Below are 14,334 nucleotides of genomic sequence, written 5' to 3' on the forward strand. Positions count from 1 at the left end.
CTCATTCAGTTATTTCTTCGATAGAGCAGTTTGAACTCCATATACATATATGGAAGCTCATGATGGATACGCTTTTCAGACATTTGGTTGAGTCCTTTAAGATCAGGGCACATGGATATGAACTGCCCATCCTATTTGAAGGTCAGTCTTGCGCTGGAAACTCGAGGTGAGAAAGCCTTGGAATGGAGCAATCACGTTGGTCGAAGAGGACACTACCGTGGCAACGTTTCTCAAGGGTATTGTCACGGAATCACCCACACGCGAAGAGATCTGGTAAATCTATCACGCACGTAGCGTTTGTAAAATATATGTGAGTGACTGTTTCAGACAAATTGGGTTTGCTGGTCCATTTGGATTAGACGAAGGACAGAATGACCGGAGCAGCAGGAATGGTCAAGCGCATTTTGAAAAGAGATTGAAGACTTAGTCGTCGTGCTTTTCGTGTCATGCATTGTGCTTTCTTTGTTGCATGTAGCTCTAATGTGACCTTGAATAGGCGTCCTAGAAAAGGAAAGATTATTTCTTGTCAGAGGGCTACTATGTTCACGTGCGTGCCCGTGTGTAGGACTGTATCTTCAGCTGCATTATCTTCAGCGGGTTTAATTAGTGTTCCCCTACTTGATCCGGTAATAAATTACAGGACTGTTCTATAAAGAGTGAGAATGGGAACTCCACGTGACATTCGTACTGGACCTCTTAAATTTCGACTTTAGTCTAAGTCTGAGCTCTTGCATCGGAAGAAACTTGTCGGTGACTTATTTGTGCGACCTGAAGACAAGGAGGCAATTACTGACACAAAGCCAATACTATGCTCACTTTAGAGATCTCGGCGCGATAGGGACTGGCAACACTGATCACTTTTTCACGGGATACAAGCTAGTATCCATAATGTGGTTTTTCTGACCAGATTATCTGTAGCCCTAATGGTTTGGGTTGGTAGTTGTGGTTTAAAACCAAATCGCGGGTAAAGTTATGCTCGGCGAATCTTGCTGGCCTCGGCGAGGAGTTTAACAAAATTTTCGGACTGCCTATGGTGAGGTCCCGTACTGGGGCAGGTTGGTAGTTGTGGTTTAAAACCAAATCGTTATACTCGGTGGATCTTGCTGGCCTCGGCGAGGAGTTTAACAAAATTTCCAATAGAATTAAAATTGGAGTAAATTTTCGGTATAAATAAAATACGTGATTCCAACCAGTACTAGCCTCGGCCTTGTATTCGTCCAGATCTGCCAATGTCCAACATTGCGCGTTCTTCGCCCATGCTCTAAACTAGGACTCCGTCCCCTTAAATGTTCATTAATGGCAAACTTTCACCCTTATCTCCCAGATCTCCGAAAAGCATAACCTAACAAATGACTGGCAACGTTGGTATATCGGATTTGACCTAAAGCTCCGTCTAAGATATCTGATCCGAAACCTTTTTCAATCCAGCCATGTTGCCTCTCGACGCCTCAATTATAATGTGAAACAAATTCAGGGTCATGATCAAATGAAAGTTTATTGGGTTTGAGAGGGTAATCTCACCACCAAAAACTCCCTAAGAGGACATGTAGACCGACCAGCACAATATGACTGTTCGATGGGAAACATTTGAGAGAAGGGTACGATATGATATATTGTAAAAATTTGAGTTCAGGGCACATAAGAAATCTGAACTTGAATAGTCAAAAGATGAAAATTTAACACTGTACCGTCGAAAAAATCACGGAAAAAAATCGTATCCAATATTTTTGCACAAGTGAGGTTTGGTGGGGCAATGCAAGGAAACCCAAAGAACACATTTTTTGTGATTTGCAAGACTTACGGCTGCAATGGCTGCTACATACTTTCGAGGTATATTATGTCATGGTAGGTCTTTTGTCATGGAACTTGCAAGACTTACGGCTGCAATGGCTGCTACATACCTTCGAGGTACATTATGTCATGGTAGTTCTTTTGTCATGGAAACCTTTGACAAAGCGTTTTGTTTGGATGACATGACACGATATAGCGTTAATAGTGGCATAGCATGACAAAGCAATAATCTTCGGAAATAAATCGTGCTTTTTTCCTTCCTCGCTTCAACTGGGTACTCACAAAAGCTCAGAATTGTTGTTCGGGGATTGGTGTCTGCCACTCGACTCTTGCCCAGTCCTTAGCGTTACTTGTTTTAGGATCTTTAAAGCGCAATCTTTAAGATTTAAGTGTTTGCTCTTTTCATTACCAATTTGATGTTTAAACTTTTTTATTGTAGAGCTTGGGAATACTTGGATCCGTGCCAGCTGCACTGCTTATTGTCTCACTGTTAGGACTGCTGCTTTATTTAATGACAAGATGTTGCGATCGCAAACCCAGACCTGCACATTCGATTACAAGCCTCAAAGTAGCGCTGTCCATCGTTACTGTCATGTGTTGTGCTGCAATAGGACTAGGTAATATCCATCTTCCGCTAAAATACATAATAAAAATCACCATCAAACTCCGGTTTTAGGTTTATATGGTAACGATGATCTGCACAATGGCCTGCTGGAGGTACTAACAGCTGGACGCAAAGTGGACACTCTGGTCACAACGGTACGCAATCAGACTTTGATTTTGGAAAATACCCTCAAGAATCGCATAAGGCCTCAGCTGGTGGAATTGGCTGATATTTTCGATCAGCCGGTGTCGAATTCCACCGCCCTCTCGATACTCTTTGTTTCGCTGAATATTGTGCAAGGCAATGTGACTCTGGCCACCAATGCCGCCAGTGATATTCGCAGACCCCTGACCAGTGTTACCATGACTAAATTCCTTTCGGTAAGTTCTAGGCCAAAGGGGAATTCTTAAACTCAAACGTGCTATAACTCAATTTACAGGAAGGTGATAAAATGGAATTAATACGTTGGCCTGGCACGGTGGCCACCTTGGCTTTGCTGTTGGTCCTCTGTGCAGTTTTGCTGGTGGGAGTGGCTCGCCACTCTCGCTGTGCTTTAATTTTATTCAGTGTTTGTGGTCTCTTGGCTGTCACCGGCTCCTGGCTTATGTCTGGACTTTACCTCTCGTCGTCAGTGGCCGTTGGAGACCTTTGCATAAGTCCTGCTGACTTCCTGGTTTCTGTTGCACCTCGAGATCTGCCCACCAATGTGTTGTTGCACTACACCCAATGTGAACCGGGGCACACAAATCCCTTTACCCAACGCCTTAGAGAATCGCAGAACTCATTAAACAATGCCCGCAGTGCTATGGCCACGGTAATGAAAATCTCTTTGGTACTCTTCAAGTCCTCGGGGCTACAACCCAAACTGGGAGCGGTTAATGCCGATTTGAATAGCAGCGAACGCCTGTTGACTCAGCTGACAGCCTTGGTCGATTGCAAGGCAGTGCATCATAACTTTTTGGCTGCTTCGCGAGGCCTATGTGAAGGAGGTCTCCTTGGTCTGGTACTCATGCTGATTGCCAGTTTTATTGCTGCCATACTGCTGACCATTATGGTCTGGGTTGATTCGCACACCTGGATTTACATAAGGAAACGAAACGATTACGCCCAGGTCGATGAGCCCTCATACATTTCGCATCCGGCTCCACAGAACCATCAGCAGATGCTGAATGCATCGCGTACTTTGCCACGGAACCACAATGGGTGAGAACAATGGATGAGAGTGATTTTATTTAAGTTCTGGTTGAATTTTCTTTCAGGCATTTTAGTCCACCGGTGATTAGTGGCTCGCATACCTTGCAGCATCCATCGAAGCGTCAGCAGCACGAGATGATGGCTCACGTGCACATGCAGCAGAATATGAGGGCTATGGGCACGCATACGCTGGGTCGTTTGCCGTCGCACAATCATAGCCCCACACACATGACTGGTAAGTTGGAATGCATGGCCGCTGATCTGTAGGCCTCTTTCTGATCCTCTCGCCTTGATCACACTGTCGGAATGTAGTAACTCTCTCACACGTATAGCTTTTCCTTTGCACCCTGTGTTTTTTTGTTGTTCTTCGGGACTTTTCGTAACATTTTGTGTTTTCCCATTTTAGGCCCAAATAACGGTAAATATGCAACATTAAGCAAACAATGCAAAACTTTGGAAGCAAATGATTTTTACTGAAAATCATCATCAGTCTGTAGCGATCCCAACACCCGAAGTCAACAGGCGACATCCCAGCAGCAGCAGCAGCAGCAACAACAATCCCAGATGGCACCACAACCGATCTATTGTCACCATCCCCACCCTCATCCGCACTCACATGAAGCAGCTGCAGCAGTGGCAGCTGCCCAGCATCAGCATGCCATCTATCATCAGCAACAGCAGCAGTATGGCACCTACTCCACCGCTGCCCATGGACAACATCATTTGGTGGCGGGACCACATGGACAACAAAGTCAAATCTATCAACAGATACCACCTCACATGGCGACCATGGCTCAAAATGGTGGCCAATCAAATCCCCATTCTATCTATCAACCTCTGGTGGCTGTGAGCCAAGGTTCCATATATGTCTCCAATTTGGCCACTATGCGTAGGCAAAATTCCCAGCAAAGCAGCGCTGGTCATCCACAAATACCGGGACATCATGCAATGGCTCCACAAGGAGGCGGCGGCGGTGGACGAATGCCGCCCACTTCACATCATCAACAGATGAATATGAAATCACCACAGGATGGTATGAGGGAGTCATCGCGATCCGAAGCCATGGATACAGCTATCTACGATCGTGAAAAGGGCATTTACAAGTGTTCCACTCTCAGGCAAGGGGGAAAGTTCGATCCAAAATATAAACCTTCGATTTTGAATTGCCCACTGCCAGAGATACCTAAAGATGCGGATCCACCAAGTGTGGAGTCCATATATGAGCAGCAGAGGCAGGCAGCCCAACAACAACAGCAGCAGAACTATTCAAAGTAAGTATTTTTTGTTGTTTTTTTTTTAATATCTGAAGGGGTATCGGGTTATGTGAAAGTTTTATCGGACCATGGTCCTATTTCGACCATACATACCTGGATTTTGAAAGGAATAGCAGAATTATGGAATTCTCTCAAAATTTCATTACACACATTTTATTCTAGCACTTTTCAGGGTCTGAGACAGGAAGTGTTTTGTGGGAGAGACTGAGAAAAGAAAAACAATGATCTGTTGCCAATGTAGTACAGCCTCACTGTTCCAGTATTCGTATCATCATGCGGTTTAGATAAGTTTGTGAAAGCAAGAGTTTATTAAGTCTCTTGGGGCCATTACACTTTGTGTCGTCTTTGAGCAAGTCATCCTATGCGACCATCAGAGCTATGGAAAAAGACGAAGTACTCTAACGGTGCATTTAGCTGCAAACGAAATACAAAGCAAAGACATACAATTCGTAAAGATAAGGTAAAAAGTCGATTAGGGATAATTTTGAACGCATAGATGGCGTTGTATTCATTGGGATGAGTCCACTATCACATATTATATAAACAGTACATATATCCTAGCACAGTGCATGTGAGGATTAATTTAATCGATAAATATATTTATTTAAGGGCACACTGGTGCAAAATTACACTTTAAATCTCCAATTTTTGGAAAATCGAAAAAAAATGTGTCTCTTTTGACCAACGACACCTATTGATCACTATATGTAACTAAAATATAACTATCTTTACATATTTTATGTCTTTGTACAAAGACGTGGTGGAACTATGGCAACCCTAATTGCAAAGCATAAAGATTGACTCCACAAAAATGTTACGGACGAGTTAATTGACATTAACCCCGGGTGAATATAATGCGTCTACTATCGCCCCTATAGCCAAGGCCAAGGTTGAATTTACTTTAAAACCTTGGTCGGTAGCCGAGCACCATAAAAACTCCGTCTGATCTATAGGTCACGGCACCCATGACATTGCTTCCAAATAAGGCCTCGCAATAGTCAGGCTGAAACGATAGATCCAAAGGATCGTGAATACCGTGATAAGACGAGTGAATCGGAAAGCACTCGGTGATATGTGTAATGAAACCAGCTGATTTTAATGATGTCGATTATCGTTAAAAGCGGCTACTGAATACCAAATTCGATTATGGACTCTAGGCCGACCGCGTACTTCAGAGTTACTGTCCCAAAATGTCGTCTTGGCTTTCGTGGGTCGGTTCCTTTGACAGGGACTTCATACAATAAGGAGAAAATCTAGGTTCTTCGATCTGCATCAAAGCCAAATACAGTCTTATCTGTACCTTTGACTTAACTGAAAAGAAGAACGAACAAACTGTAGTTAAAGGGTGATTTTTTTGAGGTTAGGATTTTCATGCATTAGTATTTGACAGATAACGTGGGATTTCAGACATGGTGTCAAAGAGAAAGATGCTCAGTATGCTTTGACATTTCATCATGAATAGACTTACTAACGAGCAACGCTTGCAAATCATTGAATTTTATTACCAAAATCAGTGTTCGGTTCGAAATGTGTTCATTCACCGTAACGTTGCGTCCAACAGCATCTTTGAAAAAATACGGTCCAATGATTCCACCAGCGTACAAACCACACCAAACAGTGCATTTTTCGGGATGCATGGGCAGTTCTTGAACGGCTTCTGGTTGCTCTTCACTCCAAATGCGGCAATTTTGCTTATTTACGTAGCCATTCAACCAGAAATGAGCCTCATCGCTGAACACATGAATGAACACATTTCGAACCGAACACTGATTTTGGTAATAAAATGCAATGATTTGCAAGCGTTGCTCGTAAGTAAGTCTATTCATGATGAAATGTCAAAGCATACTGACCATCTTTCTCTTTGACACCATGTCTGAAATCCCACGTGATCTGTCAAATACTAATGCATGAAAATCCTAACCTCAAAAAAATCACCCTTTACATTCTATAAGAATATAATGAGAATATTCGAACGCTGTCCCCATGATGAAAGCAGGTTTGATTAGGTAAAGTTGAAAACAGATTGCGGATCATAATTCGCCCATACCACTATTGGCAAACAACATAATCGGGTTGTTGTGCCCTCTAAATTCGAAAAGTACCCCCAAAGAGATATACGACAGGTTTTCCGTGGTGCTCACAATATCCTTAATAGTATTCCATTATATGCCTCTAACTAGTCCAAATCTGGTGTCGTATCTGCACCTAAAGTGCCGCAGTCTGCCAGCTGCGAAAACCAGGTTTCGACATAGAAAATACGCCTACATCTCATCTTCATCCCTACATGCCCTACATACATACGTTGTCACTTGCTGAATGTATTCTACATTAGCGCGTCCGTAGTCTTATGTGACCCAAACCGACCTTCTTACCTTTCTCGCAGTAATAGCTCCATCTTCTCACGATCCGGATTCCCCAAAGGTTTCTCGTCGTCCTACCGACCGTTTCACTATTCCACTGCTATATGCGCGTTCATTGGCCATTCCATTAACTCGGATTACGTCATCCCGAAAATTTCGCATTCACCAAGCTTACTGAAGACAGTAATCTGGCCTCTACGACCAATTCGTCTGTCCATTCGTACCCCCTTGCTCCGCTATGTTCCGTCGTCCAAACGACGGACAACGTGCAATCCTCATAGAAAGCGTTAATCTCCTTCTTACACACCATGCCAGTTCGCGACCTTACCGTCTTTTTTGTTATAGCCCCGATGGCTAGTTTACTGTCCCTTAAGATGTTCACACTCGACGTCCTTTCCTTAACACCATCCCACCTCACACATTCCGTGATCACCCGGATCTCCGCCTTTAGGACCGTATTATGGTTAGGCAGTCGGAAACAGGTCTCAATCCCTGGGTTCTCATTGTACCTCCCAGACCCACTCTATCCTACAGCTCTCATCCATCCGTTTATCATCAATTCGTGACAATGCCAGAGTTCCCTCAATCCAAGACCATGGTCCTTTCACTGGACCTCAAGTATATCCTGAGGTATCCAATCCGAAACCTCTTCCATTCCATACAGGTTTTCTATCGTAGCCTCGATTGTACCGCAATGGTATGACCTGCTCCTATCCTCTCTTCGCCTTAAGTCTCATAGCCGTAGTGGCAAAAATGCAAATTTGACATTAAGGAACAGGAGCAAAACAAATATTTCAGCGGTCGTTATGCCTTCCTAATGCTGGCGACATTTGTGAAGTACTTTGCCATGTAAAAAAAACGTCTCCGCAAAGAGGTGGCGTTCTGCGGCACGCCGTTGGGAATGGGCAATAAAAAGGGGCATAAACTTGAATCGGAAAGCACTCGGTGATATGTGTAATGAAACCAACTGATTTTAATGATGTCGATTATCGTTAAAAGCGGCTACTAAATACCAAATTCGATAAATTTTCTGTTATCGCTTTTTAACTAAACGATTTTCGTTAAAACATTTTACAGAATTCCACTACTGAGCACAGTAGTACTCATAGCACCACTAATAAAACTTTATGCCACCCTATCGCTATTTTGCACATGGCACATGTTCTTCGTCGCAGGCCATCAGCCGGACATTTATAGGTCAGCTTGGGTCCTTAACCCCATTAGCTGCCAAAGACCCTTAGGGAAAATAGAAAGCCGCAGAAGCAATAATAATTTAGACTTACTGTTCACGCCACAGTACAACTTACTGTCAACAAAAACTAAAGGAGTTTTGTGGATTTCCATAGCTCCAAGACTGTTCATTGGAGTAGGAGCAAAGTACTTGAATTTTGACCTAAAGCTAATAGTTAGATATGTGTCCCGCTTGTAACTTTTTTTATTTCGGGATTCGGATGTCTTACTTCATTGAATATAGCATACATTTTTTCTTCTTATTTCTCTTTACTTTTCTTCTCAGCTATTATATTCAGACATAGGGCGAAGATCCAATCAAGGTAGTGCTGGTTGGCCATAGATTTTTGTTGTTGAGCAAGTAACCCTTCCTCTAGGGTGTACCCTGATATGATCTCTTTTTTTAGGTCCTTAACTCTATAAGTCTGCCACGATGGTTCAAGTTACAGCCCACAGCCAAAAAAAAATCGTTGCTGGTTCGGGAAGGCCATCTGCCCTCCATAGCATCTGATGAAGTTAAACTACTTTTGCCAAACATAGTAGCTTTGGCTTGGAAGATGCAGCCACCTCATTTTTTTTTTTGGGCTGAGATTGGTGTACCCTGATATGATTGCTTTTTTACAGCCGGTTACAGCCCACAGGCAAAAAAAAATCTATGCTGGTCTCAGATCTGGCGTCCATAGCATCTGATGAAGTTAAATTACTCTTGCCAAACATAGTAGTATTGGCTTGGAAGATGCAGCCATCTCAATTTATTTTGTGCTGAGACTGTTGCCAGCGTATCCCATTGTGAATAAGAACCTTTAAACAGGCTACATTTGTTACCAAAGGAAATGTTGTATGCGGTAACAGGCCTAACTCGCGATTCGTATTTGGATTCAGTGTTAGTGCGATAATGACCAAGATGCTACCCAAGATATTTTATTTCTTGGGGTAAAACGTTTTTTCTTTTTATTTCTCCTTACTTATCTCCTCCCTTATTATTTTCAATGCTCAAAAAATCTTTGCGACAGTGACCAAGATGCTACCCAAGATGGTTGACTTCATGGGGCATAGCTTGCGTTTTTCTTTTTGCTTCTCCTTACTTACCTTCTTCGCCATTATTTTCAGGTATGGCTCGAAGAACCTTTAAATTCTGGGTATGATTGCTCAGTTTCGGTTCTAAAATCCATAAGCCTATCTAAAATTCAAGCTTAATGTATCGGGTTACAGTTTACAGCTAAAAAATTTTTCTTTGCTCATTGCATTTGACATGGGTACCGGCGTTTCGGGAAGTAACATAAAGGGTGGGCATGTTGAAACGGAAAGACTATTTGCCTACTTTAGCCAAATGAGCGTTTTTAACCCTAAAACGACACACTCGGCCTTGTTCGTCCCTTGTGTATAGAACATTTTGGCCGAGAGTGCTTTTTTGAAGGAATTGCCAACATTTTTCCCTAAAAAGGATCAAAAGTACTCCTTCTCCGAGCCACTGAGTGTTTAAAATGTTCAACTAAAATAAACCTTGCAGTATTACCAGTATTATTCCTGGAGATATTATGTTCCTAATCGTAAGCCGAATATTTCTAGATATTTGGATACGCTTGGGATTTACAAAATCAGATCTAGTGTTGATGCGGAAATGCAAGTTTCTGGTCTTACTCTCTTCTTAATCTACTTTATTTCTAAACATCTCTTTTTACTATTTACAGAACACTTCAAAGACCACCCATGAAATTACCACCACAAATGAAAGCTATACCACCACCACGTGTGGGTACGCCCAATTCTCCACCACCTCCCCCGGAAAATTCCGATAACGGGGGAATACCCTCTAAACCTTATAGTCATCAGAACGGGGGCAATGCTTTAAGTGGCATGGGTGGAGGCGGAGGAGGAGACACAACAATTTCCATGTGTACTAGTCATACTAACACCACCACAACCACCACAAATGTCTCAGACACCAATCGTCAGATGAACAACGATATATCACTGCCACCACCACCGCCACTGGAGAGTACAGTGGGTTCGCCACCCAAGCCAAATAGTATAATGCATCACAACAACAATAGTACGAATAAAAATAATATAGCGCAACATATGAACGATGAAGATGATTTGCCCCCGCCACCACCTCCACCATCCATGAATGATGACTCCAACTATGCGGTGACAGAACTTTAAGATGAGGAAAAAGTACATGAGAGGCAGAGGCAGGTTAGCAACTTGCCATGCATCATCAACACCATGAGAGGGTCAAAGATGGTTGGACAAAGTAATGCCGTAGTACTTGTTGCTTAATGGAAACCATGAAACCCCCCTCCTCCCCCCAAAAAACAACCGCTAGGAAATTAAGAAGAAACAAATGATGTTGTGGTAATAATTCTGTAGTTTATAGATAAAAAGATTTTTGTAGCAATAATACCATACAACTGTTAACAACAACAACAACTACGCGTGCATGCAAACCCACACATACAGATATACACACACATACACCAGGACCCATTAAGAGAATGAATGAGGATATTCCGAACATTCTAGTTACATATATATGTATGGCGAAGATATGATGGACCACAGGATGCCAGGATGGCCTTTCAACCTACATCTTTAGAACTCATCAACATCTCTTTCTGCACCATTTGGCGTTTATCATTGTGGATTTTTTTTTATTTGTAGGCAAATTTGAAATCCTTTTTTACTTTTTAAAAGTATCTGATATAAATTATAATTTTTATTTTTTAAATACCAATGAACCTAAGCTCTCCCCTTTCGCTTGATGACATAGAACCACAAAAGTTCCATTATTTGGAAATACTAAACTAGAAAAAAATAAAATACCAAGTATTTTAATTTTTTTTTAAGAAATTTTCAATTTACCACCTACACTGCCCTCAACTTTGAGGATATTCCGATGAACACCTATACACAGATCCCAACATTGGGGACTATCAAATCGAAATTGCACAGGCTGATTAAAAGGACGAGTGCTCGAATGCATATGCAGAAAGACAAAAAATATACATGTATCTTTCAATTGCAATGTTGTATCACATCATTAACTGAAAAATTAAAAAAAAGAAATATTTGTAATATGTTTGTAGATATTAATTTAAAAACAAATCTCCTCATCTTTCTCCCTTTTATCAAGGGTATGTACAAATCATCAATTTATCAAAATTATTATTATATTATTCGATATTAAAAAAAAACTAAACATATACGGCCGTATTCACAAAATGTAATGAAGCCTTATAAATGGTTTTAATTGACAGTTCTATAAAGGAAATCTGTCAAATAAACCTTTTCCAAATCCACATTTGTTTTGTGAATAGCGGTTATACACTCATACTACATTCATACAAACATATTTTTTTAGATGGAACCCGACACAGTTAAAAAGACATAGGTTTTCTCTTCAACCCAACGATTCGCAAACAATTTGAAAGTTCACATTGTGAATAATACAATTATCTAGAAACATTTACTTATTCTTTAAAATATACCAATTTGAATGGATAAATTACAAAATTTTGTCTGTAGCCTTCACATCATGAGCTTATTTCACAATTTAACATTTCGAAGAAATTGAACGGATTCTTAAAAACAACTCTACTATGGTTAGCGTTACTACTTAAACTATCTTCAATAACTTAAAATGTTTGTATCTTCAAAGAAAAGGTACTTAGGCTGTTAAGGTTTCATCCAGTATAACTTCCCTTTCTTCGCTATTTCTCCTGGTCGTTTTGTTTCCGAATTCGAAGCTATTGTTGGAGCAACATTTAAAATCCTTCATAATGTAGAAGCTTACCATTTGTATGTATAGCGAACGAAAAATATGGTAAGCCGTTGGGACAAATTCCAGCGATTATGAAGGATGATGAAAAAACTCACATTCTAGGATGAGTGGTTATGATGAAATTTGCGACATGGACTTAGGAGTGGTAAAAACGAACCACCAGGTCTCTATTCGATCTTTTGTAGAAGCTTCAGCCGCTCATTTGGATTAACAGTGAAGGAAGGAGTTTGTTATACGTGGTAAAAGCCTTATGAGTTTAGTTAAATTTGTCGACAAAAAAATCGTTTGCACTAATGGTCGGTTTACATGGCACATCATGATGCGAGGTCATTATATAATAGTATAGGTGAAAATAAGACCATCAGTCATGGCTGAAAATCAAAATCATTTTTTCGATAATTGGCGTCTATCGATTTCCGTTTACACAAAAATGTGTAATAATTACTAGACAGTTATTGAAAAGTACGTTCTGTCCTATATCAAATTATAAAAAGAGAAGACAAGTATGGAATATTAAAGTAAGGAAAAGAAAAAATTATGTAGAGTTTTTGACAAAAGCTCTAATCAACACACGATGAGTGCCATCATGATGTGCTGTACATAAGGCCTTTTACGCTTATGTCCCCAAATCTTAGTTAGCAGAAATTGTTATCTATTTTTTCTCTTTGGCAACTCTACCCAAAAAAACGAAAAGAACAAAGAGAAATAGGCAAAAATAATATAATTATAAATAATTATTTTCATAGCCTGAAATTCTTTTTATTTAAAAACATCAAAAGTCTAAATATTTAGGCGAAGTATTATCAATACCAATTTATTCGTAGAAACATTTTGCGTACATTTTATATAACGAAAAGTACTCTACCACGCAAGGCGGATTTGAAAAGGTCTCACGCGAACAGCTGTTAACAGCCGGCCGGGATTGACGGTACCAAGACCTCAGATTTTTGTTGTTATCTTCTTCCTCACATATTCTCCGCTCATGCATGCACACGGTGCACACGCATCCGAAATGTTTTAAGGTAAAAAAAACAATTGCCAAATACTCTAAAACCACTGTAAATTATGATTTTTATTTCTCGTCGTTAAAGTAAACACCAAATAATTGACCGTCATTAAGTTGACGATTTTCCATTCGTTAGGGAAAACAGCTGATTTTAATGATGTCATGTATCATTAAAAGTGGCTACTGAATATCAAATTCGTTAACTTTTCTGTTTTCGCTTTTTAACTGACAATTTTTGTTAAAACAGTTTACAGAATTCCACTACTGGACTCTGTTGGCTTTTTTTCTGTAAAACCACGTGTACTCGAGAGTTCCTTTTCAGTCGCTTTTATTCTTCCTAAGCATCTCAAAATTTACCAGACCTTCCCAGTCCCTCCAGACGCAATTCTTATTTTCTTTGTCTTGAGGTCCTGCTCCAATCTTGGTCCAAAAAACTTTTTTTGCTTCATATTGACGTAAAGGCTCTACTTCTAGTCTCCGAAGTGAGATTTTAAGTTCCGTTTTCTTTGAGCTTAAGATTAAGTCCTCATGGTTGTTTAAGATTAGATTTTACTTTCAAATAATATGGTTGGTAATATTTTGTATGGGATGGAAACTTATTCCTCTGTAGCTGTCTAGTCTTGCTCTTGTACTCTGGGATCTAATCGTCAAGTACGTGTTCTGCTAATAAGATTGTAAAAGCGGATCCCTACGTCTCCTGCAGGCTTAAATAACTTTTCGGCTCCTGCTGCTTAATTATTATTATAAATGAAAACCAAAAGTCGAACTTCTTCCGCCTGTTTGTGCGGGACATAGACACACCAGATGTCCTATAGGCTCTTCTTCCTCGAAGTCCTTACAGCGTCTGCAGTAGTCGTACTGGCAACCTTCAGCCTGTCAGCAAGTTTACCGATCAGACAGTGACCTCCCAGCTAACAACATTTTCCGATTTCGGTCTGACAATTGGATGAATCATCCAAAAACGAGAGAAGTGGTTGTCGGAACGACACGGCAGAGGGAAATCTGATATATTTACCGCATCGATATCGGACCGAAGTCCGAGCAAAATTCAGAAGGGAAATTTTACGTCGCACCGAATTCGTAGACGATTT

The 14,334-nt window shown here is 40.7% G+C and overlaps 1 protein-coding gene across 1 annotated transcript in view; it reads left to right on the plus strand.

Annotated features, from left to right (window-relative positions):
* Nucleotides 1–11,292, plus strand: part of LOC106090551 (protein tweety) — a 33,382-nt gene extending 22,090 nt beyond the window's left edge. Inside the window, exons 3-9 of the mRNA XM_013256786.2 lie at nucleotides 2,231–2,408; nucleotides 2,468–2,775; nucleotides 2,835–3,598; nucleotides 3,655–3,824; nucleotides 3,996–4,007; nucleotides 4,080–4,860; nucleotides 10,145–11,292. Coding sequence (XP_013112240.2) covers nucleotides 2,231–2,408; nucleotides 2,468–2,775; nucleotides 2,835–3,598; nucleotides 3,655–3,824; nucleotides 3,996–4,007; nucleotides 4,080–4,860; nucleotides 10,145–10,619 — 2,688 coding nt within the window. The 3' untranslated portion in view covers nucleotides 10,620–11,292. The remainder of the gene's footprint in view (nucleotides 1–2,230; nucleotides 2,409–2,467; nucleotides 2,776–2,834; nucleotides 3,599–3,654; nucleotides 3,825–3,995; nucleotides 4,008–4,079; nucleotides 4,861–10,144) is intronic.
* Nucleotides 11,293–14,334: the final 3,042 nt, after the last annotated feature.

Source organism: Stomoxys calcitrans, chromosome 4 (assembly GCF_963082655.1).
Source record: "Stomoxys calcitrans chromosome 4, idStoCalc2.1, whole genome shotgun sequence".
In the NCBI taxonomy this organism is placed as follows: domain Eukaryota; kingdom Metazoa; phylum Arthropoda; class Insecta; order Diptera; family Muscidae; genus Stomoxys; species Stomoxys calcitrans.